Source organism: Martes martes (assembly GCF_963455335.1).
Source record: "Martes martes genome assembly, chromosome: 11".
In the NCBI taxonomy this organism is placed as follows: domain Eukaryota; kingdom Metazoa; phylum Chordata; class Mammalia; order Carnivora; family Mustelidae; genus Martes; species Martes martes.
In genome coordinates, this window is record NC_137899.1 from 81066316 (window position 1) to 81084965 (window position 18650).

Consider the following 18650-nt stretch of genomic DNA (forward strand, 5'->3'; position numbering starts at 1 on the left):
CTCTGTATGTAGTAAAAATCATTGAATTGTATACTTTTTAAAAAAGTATATATTATATTGAAAAAATTTAACATAAAAGACAGCAAAGGAAGAAGAGAAGACAAGAGAGACATCTGACATACAGAAAACAAATAGCAAATGGTTGATATAATCCAACCTTAACAATAATTACATTAAATATAAATGTATTAAATACTTTTAATGAATTAAATACTTCAATCACAAGGTAGAGATTATCAGACTAGATAAAAAGACAAAATCAAATTATGTTCTGTCTATAGAGAAATATTCTAGATTAAGACTCAAATAGGTTGATTTAAAGTAAAAGGACAGAAAAAGATAGACCATGCAAACAATAACATAAAAGAGTTGGAGTGGCTATATTAATATCAGAGAAAACAGACTTTGGAGTCCTTTTGGTTTCAGTTACTCTGGAAAGTCCTCTAGGTGATTCTACTGTCCCAATGATTAAAGCCAAGGTATAGAGAAGACAAAGCTAACAATGCCCAAAGGTAACACACAAATCCTTAGGAATCCCTAAGAGAAAGGGAAGGAAGGATTAGGGGCATTTAGGATTATGGTTCCTTCTACTGGGGGGAGACTGGAGATAAAAACTGCTTTTAATACCAGTGAAACAGAACTCACACTAATAAAGATTCTCTCCTTGACCAAACTCTAATCAGGCCCCTCTGAGCAGTTTTTTAATTAGGCCTCAACTTTTGGGCTTCTGTGATCATGTCTGAATTGTTCAATTTTAGCAAAAGCCTGCTCAGCCAGTTTAACCAGGATCCCATCCTCAATATTTAATGAGGCTCTTATAATATATAAGAAAATTTGATCTTATAATATACTTATAATATATGGCTCCAGACCAATCAACTCTGGTCTGCCTTCAATAAAAAATCCTGTTTAGAGTGGTTTAGCCAGAATCTCCCCTTACCTCTGATGTTTTCTTAGTAATTTTCCATCCACTGACCTCTACCCTACTCCTTGACTATAAATTTTCACTTTTCCTTGTACTTAGAGTTGAGCCCAGACTCTTTTCCCAACCAAAAAACCCCATTGTAGTAGCCCTTCCTAAAAGTCTGCCTTACCATCTTCAGTATGCGTTATGAGTAATTTTTTCTTTAACAGCACCCATGTGGGTTGTTTTGTAAGCTAGTGTGGCTTAAGGAAACACACGAAGATGCACACAGAGCAACTGGCTCATTTCTTTCATTCTTAGTAATAGTATTCACTCCTAATAAAAGTTATCTTACCGACTGTAATCTTTGAGCATGGTATTCTGCTGCCGAAAAATAATTTCCTGGTGTTACCAGTTTATCAGTCATGTTTGATACATACACACCAATTTTAGTCATCTGTGTGGATGTTGTATTTGTAGTCTGTTGGAGCTTTTTTCTCTGAAGAACTGTCTAAAATCAAAACATAAAAATTTAAATATCCACTATGTACACATCTAAGTGAGTAAAGAGGACATTTTTCTGTGTTCAGTTAATTTTCTGTTATTATTTGAATTACTGTATAATTCCTTGGAAGATTTTAACTTAATGTTTTAAAGTTTTCATTTAAATTCCAGTTAGTTAACATACAGTGTAATATTAGCTTCAGATGTACAACAGAGTGACTGAACACTTCATGCATCGCAACAAGCGCACTCACTAATCTCCATCACCTATTTACCCATCCCCTTACCTCCTCCCCTCTGGTAACCATCAGTTTGTTCTCCATAGTTTAGAGTCTTTTTTTTTTTTTTTTGGTTTGCCTCTCTATCTCTCTTTCTTCCCCTTTGCTTGTTTGTTTTGTTTCTTAAATTTCACATATGAATGAAATCACAGTATTTGTCTTTCTCTGACTGACTTATTTCGCTTAGCATAATACTCTTTAGCTCCATCCACATCATGGCAAATGAGGCAATTTTTAATTTTAGAGAGGTACACAGAACATCTGTTCATTCTGAAGTTTCAAAAATCTACACAGAAAAATAAAAATATTACCTGGGTATCCCTACAAAATACATTGTCTTTTTTGGGAATCTTTTTAGGTACAGTTTGCGTTCCAGCATTGTGATATTCTATTCCTGTTATTTTATGTCTGAATCCACCAAGAAACGGTTTGTGAAAGTCAGATTTTATAATCTCAACAGCTACCTCCTGGTACTCAGTAATGCCTAAGGGGGTAAAACGAAGATTGAATGAAAGTTCACCTACAAAGGGGCTCTAAAATACTTTATCTAAAAGACATGAAATAACTAACCAGTTTGTACTCTGACAGTTATGATTTGAGAGGCATCATTTAAACCTTGTATTCTTTTGACTGGAAATAGATCTGGATCTGTAGAAAAAATTTCCACTTGTACAACATCCTGTGGCTTAACTCCATGTTGCAGTAGAGTCTCATTATTTTTAAGAATCATTCCTAAAAATGACATGAAATTAGAAGTGCTATGACAAAGAAATAACCATATATACTCATTGTAAGGGGATGGAAAACATCAAAGATGATTGTATGAACACATATAGTTCAATTACTGAATAGAATATTGATGATGTCTACCCCTTGCTGTAATGTTAGTACAGAAAATGCCACAATGGGAAAAGTTAAGATGCAAGAATTCAGCATTATAAGTAAAGCTAAAACTCTCACGGGATTTCTCATCAGAAATACAAATATATAATAACCATGCAACTCTATGACTATTTAAAAATAACATATTCCATGAGCACAATCATATTCTAAACATTGAGTTGCTAAAAAATCACAATGTGTTATTTGTGAACATGGACATAATTAGATCAGGGAAAATTTGATTATTTTCATACCCATTCCTCTCTCCAGTGTAGAAAAGCATATACTCAGAGTTCCATCCTTCCCTTTCAGTTTCTATAATAAGGAACTCATGTAAATAAATTCATGAAAAAATGGAGTTAAGGCTTAGGTTTGTGCTGGGAAAAAGTGTGCATCACTTTATTTTTATGTTATTTTATACCTTTTTTAGTTCTATCTCCCTTCATTGGTATATCCTGTAAATTTACTCAAATTTTACTTCTCTATTTCAAGGAATAAAAAACTATATATAATGTTATTGGCTGCTGTTTTGATAGAATCTCTATCATTCTTCCAATGCATGGTCTTCCTAAATTAGAGGTGGGAACTCGAACATACCAAAGATTTTGTGACACTCATTCTTAGAAATATATCAGATACCACCAGTCCATTTTAGCTATGTTTAAGAAAGCACAAAGACCCATGAGTTTCAATTTCACACCCCAAATTCTTAACTTAAAAAAGTAACATGAATATTATATGGACTATGTGATAGGTTGCCCCAGAATATATCCATGTTCTAATCCCCAGAACCTATGAATGCTAACTTATATAGCAAAGATGTCTGTAAATTTTATTAAGTTAAAAAGTTTGAGATGAGAGATTATCCTGGAATATCTATGTGGGTCCTAAATGTAATCACAAATGCCCTTAGAGAGGAAGAAAGGGAGATTTGACTACAGAGGAGAAGATGATAAAACAAAAGTAGAGAGAGATTTGAAGATGCTCTACTGCGTGCTTTAAAGAGGGAGGAAAGGGCCATGAGCCTATGAATACGGTGTACAACTCTACAAGCTGGAAAAGACAAGGGAGCAGATTCTCCCCAGAACTTACAGAGGGAGAACAGCCCTGCCCACATGTTGGTTTCATCTGACTGAAACTGACCTACGATTTCTGACATCCAGGACTATAAGAGAAATCATGTGTTAAGTTATTAAGCTTGTGGTTAATCATTACAACACCCATAGGAAACCAATATAGATTCCCAGAGTCCCTGTCATTCCTCTAGTTTGTGTAGGAGGCTTAACCCCACCAAATTTGAACTCCAATTCTAGTACTAGAAAAAAAGCACCTATGTTAGAGAGCAGTTGACATAGAATCAAGCTCTTTTATTATCATGGCTGACATAAGCCTGTTACTCAGTGGTGACGACTGGCACCCACACATAAAGGTTGGTCATGAAATACAAAGAACAGAGAGTCTCAAATACCACTGGCTAGCTACTCCAGTCTCAAAGTGCTCTCTCCTCCAATTTTGAACTTCATCTTATAGAGAATGCCAAGCAAGCAGTTTCAAATTCCGTTTTTGGAGTCATACCTATATTTAAGTTCAGATTCTACCACTCATTTGCTGTGTGAATTTGTGTAAGTTTCCCAAGCTTTAGTTTCCTTCCTTCAAAAAAAGTTAATAACAATACCTACCTCAAAGGGTTGTTGTATGGACTGAATGATAATGTGATAATGTAGGTAAAACATTCTGTAGATGGACTAGCACACAGTACACCTCAATAAATTAACCATCATGATTATTACTACTAATAACTATTTAAATTTTAGCGTTGTTTCTCTACCCGAGCTTTAATAGTCAGTTGTTTGAATACATGAGCATCTTAGTATTACAACACATTCATTATAATAGTTTTCTAAAAATAATTTTGAAATTGAACTGATTGTTTTCTCTGATTTGATGAGGAGAAATTTAACAGGTATGGTTTACTCATTTTTAGTGTTTAGGATTTTCCCACATGCAGAAAAATGTTTTTATTTCCCTGGAAAGTTTTTTTGTGGCATCTTTATAAGTTAATACAAAAACTTCAAAACTAAAATATTAGCATCTGTGCAGACATATTCTACAGAAACATTTATTTAGCTAGGCTGCTCTCGCTCTTTCTTTCACAGTTACAAAGACTGTCCTCTCATGACACGAGGCTACTATAAAGTGGGCTGCTCAATACGGCCCATAAAAAAGAAATCAACTTGAACACCATGGGAAAGGGAGTTGACCTTAATTTATCAAGACTGACAGAGAAACCATTTTTAGTCCTTTTCTTATTTTATACATACTCATTCCTCATCAACTTCTCTCAACCTCATTGTCTCCCACTCCCCCCACAGAACTTACTTCTAGCCACTCTAAACTTCTTACAACTTCCTCCGGAGTCCAAGATTTTCTAACTTCTTTGGGACTTAGCACAAATATTACCACTTTTATTAAATGAAGCTTTCTAGACTTCCAGTTTCTTTCCTCTCTGTTCTCACAGTTTTTTGTGCATATCTCCATTAAGACATTTACACATTATGTGTAACTATTGCTTCATCTTTCTGACTAGTCTGTAAACAATTTCAGAATGAAGATTTTGTTTCATGTTTCTTTACATCTTCAGTTCTTAGCTAAGTATTTAGAACAAGTATGTCCTCAATAAAAATGTGAATGAATGCATAATTATAATGTTCAAAGAGTAGATATCAATTTAACAAATCAAAGATCTTGATTATGCACATGATAAAACTAAAGAAGTCTTGGTAAGTTTTATTAGCTTTCAAACTTACCTGAATATCTTATCTGTAGTACATTAGATGGGATCTTTAGTAGATATGAAAAATGATCCTTGAGGTATTTTACAGTGATATCTATTTTAAAAGGCATTATAATTTCCTGGCCCACAGGAAAAAGTACAACTTTTACTGTAGATGAAAAGAGAAAAGAAAGAACCATGGTCAAAAGCAAGGGTCAGCAACCTACAGTCCACAAGCAGAGAGAGAATGATGGAGCAATATTTAGCCACATAGAATGCAGACTGCCTCTGCCATGTTCCCCCACTGCACTTCCATGGTAAAAGACGTTTTAATTTCTATGAGAAGTGACATTCAAGTTTTGTTTTGCAGATGAATCCAGACTCTCAAGAATTATCAGTGGTCAGTACCTGTTCCCCCAACCCCAGCTCCAAGTTCCAATCTTTTTTCCATTCTCTGCTATGAGGATCCATGCACATTCAGGATTACCTCTTCACTCAGAATTCCACAAGAAATAGGAAATAAAACTAAACTGCTTTTAAAGAGTCCCAATATTTGATATAAAACTGGTATTAATTGGTACTAATCTAGTATTGGTATCTGGTATTATATTACTCAGATATAAATAGAGGAACATCTCAGAAATGTACTGAATAGCAGAACAGGAGACCCGGAGACCTAGGGGGTGTCCTTGAAGCTGTGATGTGCATGTGCAGGCTTTGATTATATATGATAACGTGCATCCATAAGTCAGTGCATATTCATGAAGTTAAGAAAATCCAATAGAGAAATTTTCAAAGAAAAAGATATCTAAGTCCATTCTTCTTCCCATAATTGATTTATGACTATGGCTGCCAAAGTGTAAAACAGAAAAATCACTGTTCATTACAAATATCTAGAATAACTAATACAAATCTACTTTTCACAAAAATAGACATTACGTGGCTCACTACCCATTCTATAAAATAGGAAATCAAGACACTTACATGTTGATAATAAAGAAAAACTTTAAAAAAGCTTCTTATAATGGGGTAAACTTTCTTCTTTTATATCTATAGATTTTTAAATTTTAATGGAGAAGATGTAATGAGTTAAGATGTAAGAAGTGAGTGACAAGTAAGAGGGCAGAGTGTACACTGTGGACCAAGAAAGTTTTGTACATTTCTAAATTCCTGACATATGACAATTTTCATAAAGCTAAGTGACACATTTATCAATAATCCTAGAATAAAATTTAACTAGGCATTGATAATGCTGAGGTTCTTTGAGAATAAAACTTATTTTCAAAGTTATCAACAAAGAGAACACTCTCACAGATGTTAAATTATCAGAAAGCTATTTTAGTTGTTTTATAGAGTCAAAATTCTATGGTTAACATATTTTAACATTTTCATGGCAGTGATTTCCTGAGCTTTGAGAAGGGGAGGTATGTGAAGGAATTCACGAACTACAGAAAGCACAGGACCAAGACAACTTTATTCTAATTTTCATGTGCTTGCTAAAAACTACAGTATCAGGCAATCACAGAGATATCAAAAAATGGAGCCCAGGGACTGCCTGGCTGGCTCAGTCAGAAGAACATGTAATCTTGATCTCAGGGCTGCAAGTTCAAGCCGCACATTGGGCACAGAGATTACTTAAAGAAACAAACAAACGAACAGGTCTTCTTGACTGGATTATTTGTTTTTTGGGTGCTGAGTTGATAAGTTCTTTATAGATCTTGGATACCAAGGGGAAGCCTCTAACACTGTTGGTGGGAATGCAAGCTGGTACAGCCACTCTGGAAAACAGTATGGAGGCTCCTCAAGACTTTAAAACTAGAGCTACCCTATGACCCAGCAATTGCACTACTGGGTATTCACCTCAAAGATACAGATGGAGTGAAAAGAAGGGGTACCTGCACCCCAATGTTCATAGCAGCAATAGCCAAACTGTGGAAGGAGCTGAGACGTCCTTCAACACATGAATGGATAAAGAAGGTGCGGTTCATATATACAATGGGATATTACTCAGCCCTCAGAAGGGATGAATGCCTACCATTTGCGTTGACATGGATGAAACTGGAGAGTATTATGCTAAGTGAAATAAGTCAAGCAGAGAAAGAAAATTATCACATGGTTTCACTCCTATGTGGTATATAAGGAAAAGCACAGAGGACCATAGCAGAAGGGAGGGAAAACTGAATAGGAAGAAAAGAGAGAGGAAGACAAACCATGAGAGACTCTGGAGGTGGGAAAACAAATGGAGGGTTGCAGAAGGGAAGGGGGTGGAGGGATTGGGTAACTGGGTGATGAGTATTAAGGAGGTCATGTGACATAATGAGCACTGTTATACACAACTAATGAGTCACTGAACACTACATCAAAAACTAATGATGTACTATATCATGGCTAACTGAACTTAATAAAAAAAAATAGCTTTTGAAACAAATAAATAAACAAGAGGGAAAAGGAGCAACCAGTTAATCAGCCAAGTAGGCTGGTTCTAGGTATAAACCACCTTCTTGCTGCTCCACTTTGGCTTTGTTACCAACAATGCAGTAATAACTCCTACATGCCATGAACATTGTGCCTTTAAAGCTAACCAGTAATGCAAGAGAACAACAATTTTTCCAAAGCTAAATATAAAGTTAACCCTAAGCAGAAGTATGGAAATATGTAAAAGTAACAAGATATGAAGAATGAGCCCTGGATATGAAATGAGGAATCTGGAGTCAAGTTCCATTCCAACTCTTTCTTGCTAGCTATGAACAATTAATTCCAAAGAGGCATGCAAAAGAACTACAATTATACTCAAGAATCTATTTTCCAAAGTTCCTAAACATTTTAAAAACGTACCTTACTTAGGAAAAAAATGGATCAATATCAACTTAAAATTAAATGGTGTTCATCTACTTAGGGAAAATAGATAGAACAGAGTATCTTCGCACTTAATTAAGAGATCAGGAGCACCTGAGTGGCTCAGTGGGTTAAAGCCTCTGCCTTCCGCTTGGGTCATGATCCCAGGCTCCTGGGATGGAGCCCCGCATTGGGCTCTCTGCTTAGCGGGGAGCCTGCTTCCCCCTCTCTCTCTGCCTGCCTCTCTGCCTACTTGTGATCTCTGTCTGTCAAATAAATAAATAAAATCTTTTAAAAAAATAAAAATAAAAATAAAAAATTTTTAAAAAGAGATCAAGTGGTAGTAGCTACAGAAGTTTGGTAGATAAAGGAAAGGGAAAGTAATGTAATAGCAAATATAAAACAAATCTTCAAGCAAAACAAATTTGAAAAAGCAGCCATTCTTCAAAATGAGGAAAATAAATTCCTATCTTCCCTATGTAATACCTGTTGCTAAAGGATTTTTCACTGATGCTTTCAGAGATTCCTTTATAGCCTTTATCTTATCCAGAAAAGCCAGAGATTCAGACTTCGAATACTGTTTGGCTGGCTGCATTACATTATCATATTTAGTTAGATAGTGCTCTGTAGAACTTTCTGGAGAATATGAAACTTGTCTGGGCAACAAAGCTTCTTCCATGAGTTGTTCTTCATCTTCTGGTTCCACGTTTGATAAGCCCTGGTGACTTTCCTCCTTAGCATGTGTTGTATAACCCTCACTGGATGGTTCAACTTCAGATTCATTATCTTCTGCTTGATCTGACTCTGGAAACTCTTCAGAGGGAACTGGAATACTGATAATCCCAGAAGCATCTTTATTTTCTTCTGATGCATTCACAACATTCTCAGCATCAAATTCTTCTTCCTGATCAGACATTTTCCTGAACCAAGAAAAATATATTTACTACACATAAAAATTTCTACACCAGATACCAAATTCATTGGTGGTATACAGCAGTGTTTATAATACACTGTAATGCTCCTTGTTATTTTTTTTAAAATACTGATTATTTTAGTAACGGCATCAAGTAAAAGCATTGGTGAATTTTTAGTAAAAACACCACAGAAAGTAAAAATTAAACCAAAAGAGAACCTCAAAACACAATCAATTTGAGAAAAATCTACTGTCAAGAATATACTGAAAAACAGGGGCACCTGAGAGGCTCAGTCGGTTGGGCGTCTGCCTTCAGCTCAGGTCATGATCCCGGAGTCCTGGGATGGAGCCCTGCCTTTTGCCATGCAAAAGAGAAAAAGTCTAGCATATTTTACTGCTAAGTGTATCTTCACTTAAGCTGAGAATGCTTTTGTACTTTCGAAATAAAAAATAACAACCGAGACTATATATGGCCTGAGAAGGCCTTTCCAGAAAAAGTCTGTCAGCCCCTGATCTAATATATGCCAAATTGGAATCCCAGAGAAAACAAAAAGAAAAGAGAAAATATTTTTAAAGGTGATGGCTGAGAATTTTACAAAACTGATGAGAAATATGGATCCAAACAGCCAAGAGGCATAACATAAATATATACCCAATGGGCTAAGTAAAAATAATTCAAAGCCATATACATTGTAATTACATTACAGAGTAACAAAAAGAAGATATGGAAAGCATATAGTGATAAAGGACATATCATCTACTGCTTTGAATAATATTAATTTGCTAATGTTAATACAAAGGAAAGAAAAGTAAAATCACTGCAGATTTCTCATCAAAAATACAGAAGCCAACGTAACAATGGACTAATTAAAAGAAGATAACTATCAACCTAGAATTGTACACCTAGCAAATGTCTCTTTCAGAAAGAAAATAGAAATATTTACAAATAAGTTACACCACGATACCTGCTCTAAAGAAAGTTCTAAGGGACACAATTAAAGAGGAAAATGGGCTCAAAAGAAGTTCAAAGCACAAAAGGAAAGGTGAACAAATAAGGGTAAACACAAATACTGTCAACACAAAATAACAGTAGAAAATAGAAATATTAGACAATAAGAATATATAATTGGAAAAATATATATATAATTGGGAAGGGAAAAATGAGAGTGAACTGTTCTCAAATTCTTACACTGTTTACAAAATTGAGGGATATGATATTCTTGACCCCAGACTTTGTTAGATTAAATAGACATACCTGAATTTCAAGTACTACAACAACAACAAAAAAAAAAATGAAAGCTTTACATTTCCAAAATAATAAAGAAAAAAGTGAAATGAGAAAAAAACAAATAAAAACTCAAATTTTAAAAATTTCAAGAAACCTCTTTAGGGTCTCACCACAAAAAAATTTTCCTTTTGGCTATTTTCTCCTATAACAGGAGAAATGGCCTGACGAAAGAAAGACTATTTCTCTATATTTGGCTATTTTCTCCTATAATAGGACTTAAAGTCCTGATTAGAGAAAGACTATCATAAAGAAGCCCTGACACCTGGCAACATACTCCTCCCACCCCTTTGGAGGGGCTGAGGTCATGCTTTTGTTTCTATCTGGTGGGTCATCCTTCCAGCAAAATAGCCAAGATGTCACCTTCTAAAACAGTAACAAAATCAAGAATGTCAGCTCTTCAAAAAAACGTAACTAGAAAACTAAAGGGACAAACCATAGCCTGGGAGACAATTTTTTGCAAAGCTTCTATCTGGTCAAGGACTTGTAACCAGAATATATAGAGAACTCTCACAACTCAGTAAGAAAAGACTAACAGTTTAAAAGTGAGTAAAATAGTTCAACAGGTAAGTCAACAAGAGTATATACAGAAAGCAAAGAGGCGGGGCCAGGACTGGAGTGGCACAAGTGTGATGTCGCACCTGCACTGAGCCACACTTGCAGGTGCACCTAAAGATAAATCCCTCCTCAAATTTGGGGCCTAGCTGTCTCAGTTGCCTCAGTCTAGCCCTGGTCCCGAGAATAAGCACGTGAAAAGATGGTCAATATCATTAGTTATTAAAGAAATGCAACTTCAAATACATACACACACACACACACACACACACACACACACATATATATATATATATATATATTTTTTTTTTAGCCCAACAATATCAAGTGCTGGTGAGTATGAAGACAAGTAGAACTTACAGCTTGATGGTGGAAACAAAAATTGGTACAACATTTGAAATAACTGTTATTTTTCTTATAAAATTAAACATACAGGTATCATATGACCCAGCAATCTATGTTCTTTACCCAGATAGAATGAAAAACTACACTCATACCAAATTTGCAGACACAAGTTTATAAAGCCTTTATTCTTTTTAAGATATTATGTATTTATATGCCAGAGAGTGAGCACAAGCAGGAGGAATGTCAGGCAGAGGGAGAAGCAGGCTCCCCGTTGAGCAGGGAGCTCAATGCGACACTTGATCCCAGGACCCTGAGATCATAACCTGAGCTGAAGGCAGACACTTAACCAACTGAACCACCCAGGCGTCATGAAGCCTTTATTCTTAATCACCGAACACTGGAAACAACACAAGTGTTCCTCAGTTGAGGCATGGATCCACATACTATGAGACAGTCACAAAATGGACTACTACTCATCAATAAAAAGGAATAAACTATTGATACAACATGGATGAATCTCAAATGGATTATGCTACGCCAATTCTAAAAGCTACATACTTTATAATTCAATTAAGTGAAAAAGCAAAGCTTATGGTTCACAACCTCTCGAGTTCCCTGGGGGGGGTAAAAGCTGATACCTAGCCCCAAACATAGACTCCAAGGAGAAATCAAAGAAAGAGGCAGCACTCCAGATTTGTAGGTGGCAAATTTAATAAGCGGGGGAACTTACACACTAGGCTTATCCTTGGCAGCTGCAAGACAGTAGATCTCTGGATCCACTAGCCATAATCTTAAAGAGTTTATATATAGAGGCCTTTATTGGGTTCAGTCAGGTATCCAGTCCAGATGGTCTCAATTACACATTACTCTCTCAAGGCTGGGTCCTTGAAGCAGCCCCTAGCTAGGGGACCTTGCGTGGGAGGCCAATTCCAAGGACAGGGGAGGAGCCTGTGATTGCCCCAGTTCAGTTCACTGGTCAACCAGCAATCACACCTCCATCACTGCCTCCAATGAAAACACATGCCAGTACCTACCACGTTACAGGTACAACTACATATTTATATAGGGACAGAATAACTGTGGAAGATAAAGGGCAGAGGGGAGGACATGGGTGTAAAACAGATTTTCACTGTTCATTCTTTGTACTGTTTGAACTTTCTTTTACATTTGCCTATTCAAATGTAAATGTTTTAATCTTATAAAACTGTTCAAAAAGAAAAAAGAAGTCCCTATTATGATTGCATACAAAAATGTCCCTCTTGATCATAGGGGAAGGGAGGGAAAAATGAAACGAGATGAAACCAAAAGAGACAAACCATAGGAGACTCTCAATCTCCGGAAAGAAACTGAGGGTTGCTGGAGGGGAGAGGAGGTGGGAGGGACGGGGTGGCTGGGGGTTGGACATTGCGGAGGGTATGTGCTGTGGCGAGAAAAAAAAAAGTCCCTCTTTCACCGACAACGCATGACTTCACTGATGTATCTAGAATGTTAGTGTAACTGGTAAGGCAAGGATCCAGTTTTGCCTTCTACCAAATACACCTGTTGAATTTTTAACTTTTTAGGAGGCACGGTAAAGACCATGGGAGGAGAGATGGAGAGTGCCAAGGAAGAAAGCGTGAAAGCCCTCTATTAGCTCGACTGGAAGTGTCGCCATGGATGCCTACACGTCTTCTAATGTCAGATCTGGGTTACACACACGTCTTGCTTTACTGTCACTTAAGAACAGAACTCCGGGTGGGAGATGCTTCCGAACCCCAAATATGAGATACAGAGCCAGGAAAGGAACCAAGAAAAATGGGATGTTTTGCACGATTTTTGAAGTAGAGGTGGAACATTGTCCAGCGGCCACGCAGTCCGCAGAGCCAAGGCGGGACCAGCGCCCCGCACAAAGTTCTGGGAGTCCCGTGCCGTCGTCACCAGTCCAAGGCCGGTCTGAGGGTGGGGCCGGGAGAGGGCAGCCCAAACCTGTCCTCCTACCTGACTGAGAAACGCAGCTACTCGGGTCGCAGAGGTTTCTCAAGAACGGCTCCGAGGAAGCAGCGTCCACACCCGCGGCATTCTCTGTTGCCTGCCATATCCTAGCAACCGCCCTGCCACCGCCTCCTCCCGCCGGACACCGATCCCGCGAGAAGAGGCGGTGCTCGCGTTGGGAAGAAACGCTCGGGAGGCGAGGGCGGAGCCGGGGTCTGGCGGCGGGCGGAGCCGTGAGGCAGAGGGAGGGGCGGGAGGAGGAAGGCGGCGGGGAGGGCTGCCGCGTGCCGGTTCCTTAGATCCCGAAGTGAATGGGACGCTACTTTCCAAACTTCCTCTTACACCTGTGAAAGGGCGCAGTTCTCCGAACCAAAGGCTGACGGCAATTTGGCTCATAGATACAAAAAATCGGGCTTGGCGAAAATGTAAATATCAAATGAGAGTGAAGATCTTGACAGAAAAGAACACAGTTGTACACAGTAGGTGCCTACTTGCATTTATTAAAATTAGAACTTGGTTCTTAGTTTTTCAGCAGCCAAAGAAAAAAACGGAGACAGGAGCTATTCCTTCTTTTAAGTCAAGAGAAGCAAAACTTTTGTTAATCACCTAATTATAAAGGTTTTTTCTATCACTATAAATTCTTTAAAGTTTTTAAAGAACATGTTATTGGGGAAAAGGATCAATTATGTTCCTATTGCAAATGTACTGATAACTATCATGTGGCTTCATAATAATAGCTAATATTATTTGTTACTAAGCACTTCACATATATTTCTAATTTAACTCTTGCAAGGATTTTATTGATTAACCTCACTTTACCAATGAGGAAACTAAGGCTCAGAGAGGTTTTGTGGGGGGGGAGCCAGGATTAAACCCAAGCAGTCTGATTCCAGAGCCTCCATCCTAAACCACTATTTTATGCTGTTTGCTTTAACACCCTTTGATATTTAAGAAGCATGTAAGATTAAGTGATTAAGGTTTTTGGTGTCTGTAGTACAAATCCATTCTTCCTTCATAATGTTCAGTGCCTTCATTCCCTTATAGCATTCTGCTGAAACTGCATTCTCATCTCCTCAATAACTTCCTAATGTCCAATTTCATTTTTCCCCAATGTCTTCATTCCATTTTATGACAGATTTCTTACCAGAACAATATAAAATATGCATTACATTCTCAAATATAACAGGCTTTAATAATGGTTTTAAATAAAAGCAAATGTGTTTAAATCACTTCATGAATCCAACATGCATAAAGAGCAAAGATGGGGAAGCATTCATATAACTGCTTGGGTTAGTTCTTCATGGGTAAACCAGGTAAATCATAATGTATCCTATATTTTATTAGTAATGAGAATTCCCCTGGTTTTAAAGACTCAGCTTTCTTGGTCTCTTTAAAATGTATCATTTGTTGTCCTCAATATTAGGGACAGTATGAAAAAACTGGGTTTAAGCATACAGGCAGGAGATGGAGGGAAGAAAACCTGGTGGTAGAGAACTTTAAGTACTTCACAGTGTTAAGTGTGACTTGATAACCACTGTATGTTCCTATTTTATTTACGGTGGCTGTGGAGATGATCTTATACAACTCAGTCTTACAATATGGGCCTAAATTGGTAGGCTTCTGAGGTAGTGTCTGCAGGTGGAAATGGTTATTACTTACCAAAATCACACACACACACACACACACACACACATATATATTATATACACACAAATATATAATTGTTTGGTTATACAAAATAAATGTGAAAGCAAACTGAAAACAACCAGTAGGAAAAAGGCTCTCAATTCTGAAAGTGGAAAAGTAATTTTTAAATTTCATTTTATATTTTACTTTTCATAATAAACTTGTGCATTTTCTCAGGATTTATTGCCCAAAATGACTTATCTTTCTCATGACACATCTACTTTATTTATCTCTGTATTTATTTATACAATACATATTTCTTTTAATGTGCTTTTATTTCTACAAAGATGCCACCTAGTGGCTTTATGAAATCAAGCATCTCAAAGTATTTCCCATTGTTACAAATAAATGAGTTAGAGAAAATATTAGAATTTAGAAAACCTGAAAATTATGCCTTTGGATTAAATTTGGATCATACCTCCATGAGCTTGTTAAAGAGACTATATAAATACAGATCCATAGTCCCTTTTCTGAAAATTTAAGGGACAGATATGTTTAAATTAATTCAGATTTTTTAAAGGTAATATGGGCATATACTGTATATTCTGTAACACTGTCAGTACATCTGGGGAAGTAGTCCAGAATCAAATACATTAAGAATTCTGTGGCAAAAATATATTCATATTCACACATTAAAGTGAGATAAAGACCACAAATAGCTTTATGTCAATTCAGGTCAGATTTTGCTTCCAAGTGAGTTATGAAAAAGTTTGGTTTTACCCAAGTACAGAAAAAGAGAATGACGTGAAACATTCTGCCGTACAATAGTATGAGTATGAGAGGCATTTAGAAATGCCTAAAATGGTCATCTGAAAAAAACATATTTGAAGATCATGAGAAATCCCAAAAAAGAATCTCTGCAGTGCTTTTCATTTACAGAGTCATATACAGAAAGAGGTTAATTCATCATAAATTCCATCTAAGCACACTACAAAAACTTAGCTACTAATATAAACCAAAAGATCACTTTGAAAACTCACTATTAGAGCCGTCTGGGTGGCTCAGTGGGTTAAAGCCTCTGCCTTCGGCTCAGGTCATGATCCCAGAGTCCTGGGATCTGGCCCCGCATCTGGCTCTCTGCTTGGCAGTGAGCCTGCTTCCGCCTCTCTGCCTACTTGTGATCTCTGTCAAATAAATAAATCAAATCTAAAAAAATCCAATTTTATTTTAGATTTTATTTCTTCGTTTGGCAGACAGAGATCACAAACTCATTATTAGCAACACATGGCAAGGTAAATTTGAATTTTATAGCACATTCAAAAATTTGTGTCTTGGGTGTGTGTGACTGGTATGTTCCCTTTCCCCTGCCCTATGGTTATGGAAGCATGAGTTGAAATGGCATCATCCTCAGCCCGGATCCCTTATGTAACTCTTTTGAGAACTGTCAACCCTCATTAGCTGTGCACTATGAATAAGAAACAAACTTCTGTTAAGACATTAGGATTTAGGGGTAACCTATTCTAATTCATTGTTTTTCTCACTATTTTCTTTCACTAAGTAGAGTTTTGGTTTATTTCCTCTCTAAATACTGAGTTTCAAATAAATTTCTCCAGTCCCTATCATAAATTCAAATCATGTTATCACATTCCCACTTTGATTTCTTGTGAATTCTATTAAAAATAAACATCTTCAGGGGTGCTTGGGTGGTGCAGTCAGTTAAGCATCTGCCTTCCGCTCAGGTCATGATCTTAGGGTCCTGTGATCAAGCCCCGCATCCGGCCTCCTGCTCAGCAGTCTCCTTCTGCCTCTACCCTTCACCCCTACTTGTGCTCTCTCTCTACTCTCTCTCAAATAAAATCTTTTTAAAAAAGAAAATAAACTTCTTCATCCCCCTATAAGCCAAACTTCTATCTTCTCATTTACTGCTTTCTCAAAACATTAGTGTTACTATTACTATAGCATAGGCTATAATCCCATTAAGTACTGAGTTCTAAAGGAAATTCTACCCTCAGATGGAAAATACTCATAGTATGTTCCTCAATTTGCTGCTTTACCCTAGACACCAGAACACACTCACACAGATGTTTCTCTAACTTCTATTTGTTTATATAACCATGGGGCCTGGGAGGAAAAAGAAAAAGTGGGTATTAGCCAAGATATGGGTATTTCTCATACAGAATATTATTGATTTCCTCCCTTTGACAGAGAAAACATGAAGGTGCAGCACAGGACTTCCAGCGATTGAGGCCTGAGGTAGGTAACAGGGAAGTGGCAACTCTGAAACAGTCTGCTCTGCGGTTGGAGTACATGTGAAGCAAGGTCCTTTAAGACCTGACAATCTTGGCTTCGGAAAACAGTGAAACTGATCTCTTAGATTTCATGGAAGAGTTCCTGGATATACAGAAGAACATAAACTCTGGGATACCATCTTGAAAGTCAGAAGGAATTCCAACTGGGAATCTGTTTGAAAAGCCTGCTAAAGCATCAGGTGAAGACTTAACTTCTGAAGGCAACACAGCAAGCCTCCCCATTGTAGGAGGTCCCAAAGTCAGCTACAAAAGACTGCTCTTACTTTTATCTAGTATGCTAATCCTCACTGTTGTGCTTGAAAATAAATCCGCTTTCCATTAAAACAATAGCAGCAAAAAGCTCAATTAGCTTCACTTCTCTAACTGCACTTTAAGATTAGAAAAGGGAATGATGGGGCACCTGGGTGGCTCAGTGGTTTAAGCCTCTGCCTTCGGCTAGGGTCATGATTCCGGCGTCCTGTCCTGGGATCGAGCCCCGCATCGGGCTCTCTGCTCAGCAGGGAGCCTGCTTCCTCTCTCTCTCTGCCTGCCTCTCTGCCTACTTGTGATCTGTCTGTCAAATAAATAAATAAAAAATCTTAAAAAAAAAAAAAAAAGATTAAAAAAAAAAAGAAAAGGGAATGATAATGGTAAGCTCCTTTTCTTCCATCCCCCAATTCTGAGAAGCTGGGGTGTGGGGAGGAAGTAGAATAATGGAGAATAAAAGGACACATGAAACCTGAGGCCTGGTGGCTCACAATGGCTGCCACTGCTGACATCATAGCCTTTCTCCTTAGATAAGACCACTTCTGTAACTTCTGGTGTGGAAATAATGGTAGCCCTCAACGCTGAGCCTTACTCCAGTGGGTGCCACATATCTTAGCCCATGATAGTCATAGTTTATACCTGTTACCTTTAGGACATTATTAATACTTCTTTGATCTCTCAAAATCATTACAGGTTGAACAAAAAATTATATAGCATCCTAGATACAAATCATTTCTATCCCAAAGGAAAGAATGGGATAAAGTTGAATATTCTGCACTCAGTTCACAGATAGAAGAAAGGGAGAGTCACCTTTGCTGCCACTTTCTTGTTTGCAAAGCTCAAACTGATTAGCTTCTTTTTCTTTTGAAGTGTCTGGTGTAGGATTAATCTGAATGAAACATGAGAAGCCTAGGAGGAATTGAAATGGGCCATTCTGAAAATCACTCAAATTAGTCTAGAAGCCACTCAGCAACACTGAATATCTTTAAATGGAAGAATCATTTGTAAAGGGATCAGCAAAGCCTAATCTGGACGTTATAGAGCTACCAGAAAATTTTCTGAAGGAGTAAAAACTATCAGATGTAAGGTGTATGGGCAGTTGGAATGGCAGTAATAAATGTAAAAACATGCCCCACAAAAAAAAGCCTTTTAAATACCTATCCCATTTACATTATCTACCTATAATCCACATGAAGATTTTTATACAAAATAAAATCCAGTTTA

At 37.2% G+C, this 18650-nt stretch overlaps 1 protein-coding gene across 1 annotated transcript in view; it reads right to left on the bottom strand.

Moving 5' to 3' along the window:
* IQUB (IQ motif and ubiquitin domain containing) overlaps positions 1 to 9092 on the bottom strand; it is a gene marked incomplete at both ends in the record, with an annotated part of 47118 nt that extends 38026 nt beyond the window's left edge. The window contains 5 exons of the mRNA XM_080818732.1: positions 1260 to 1415; positions 1998 to 2170; positions 2257 to 2418; positions 5376 to 5510; positions 8663 to 9092. Coding sequence (XP_080674858.1) covers positions 1260 to 1415; positions 1998 to 2170; positions 2257 to 2418; positions 5376 to 5510; positions 8663 to 9092 — 1056 coding nt within the window. The remainder of the gene's footprint in view (positions 1 to 1259; positions 1416 to 1997; positions 2171 to 2256; positions 2419 to 5375; positions 5511 to 8662) is intronic.
* Between the last annotated feature and the right edge of the window lie 9558 nt (positions 9093 to 18650).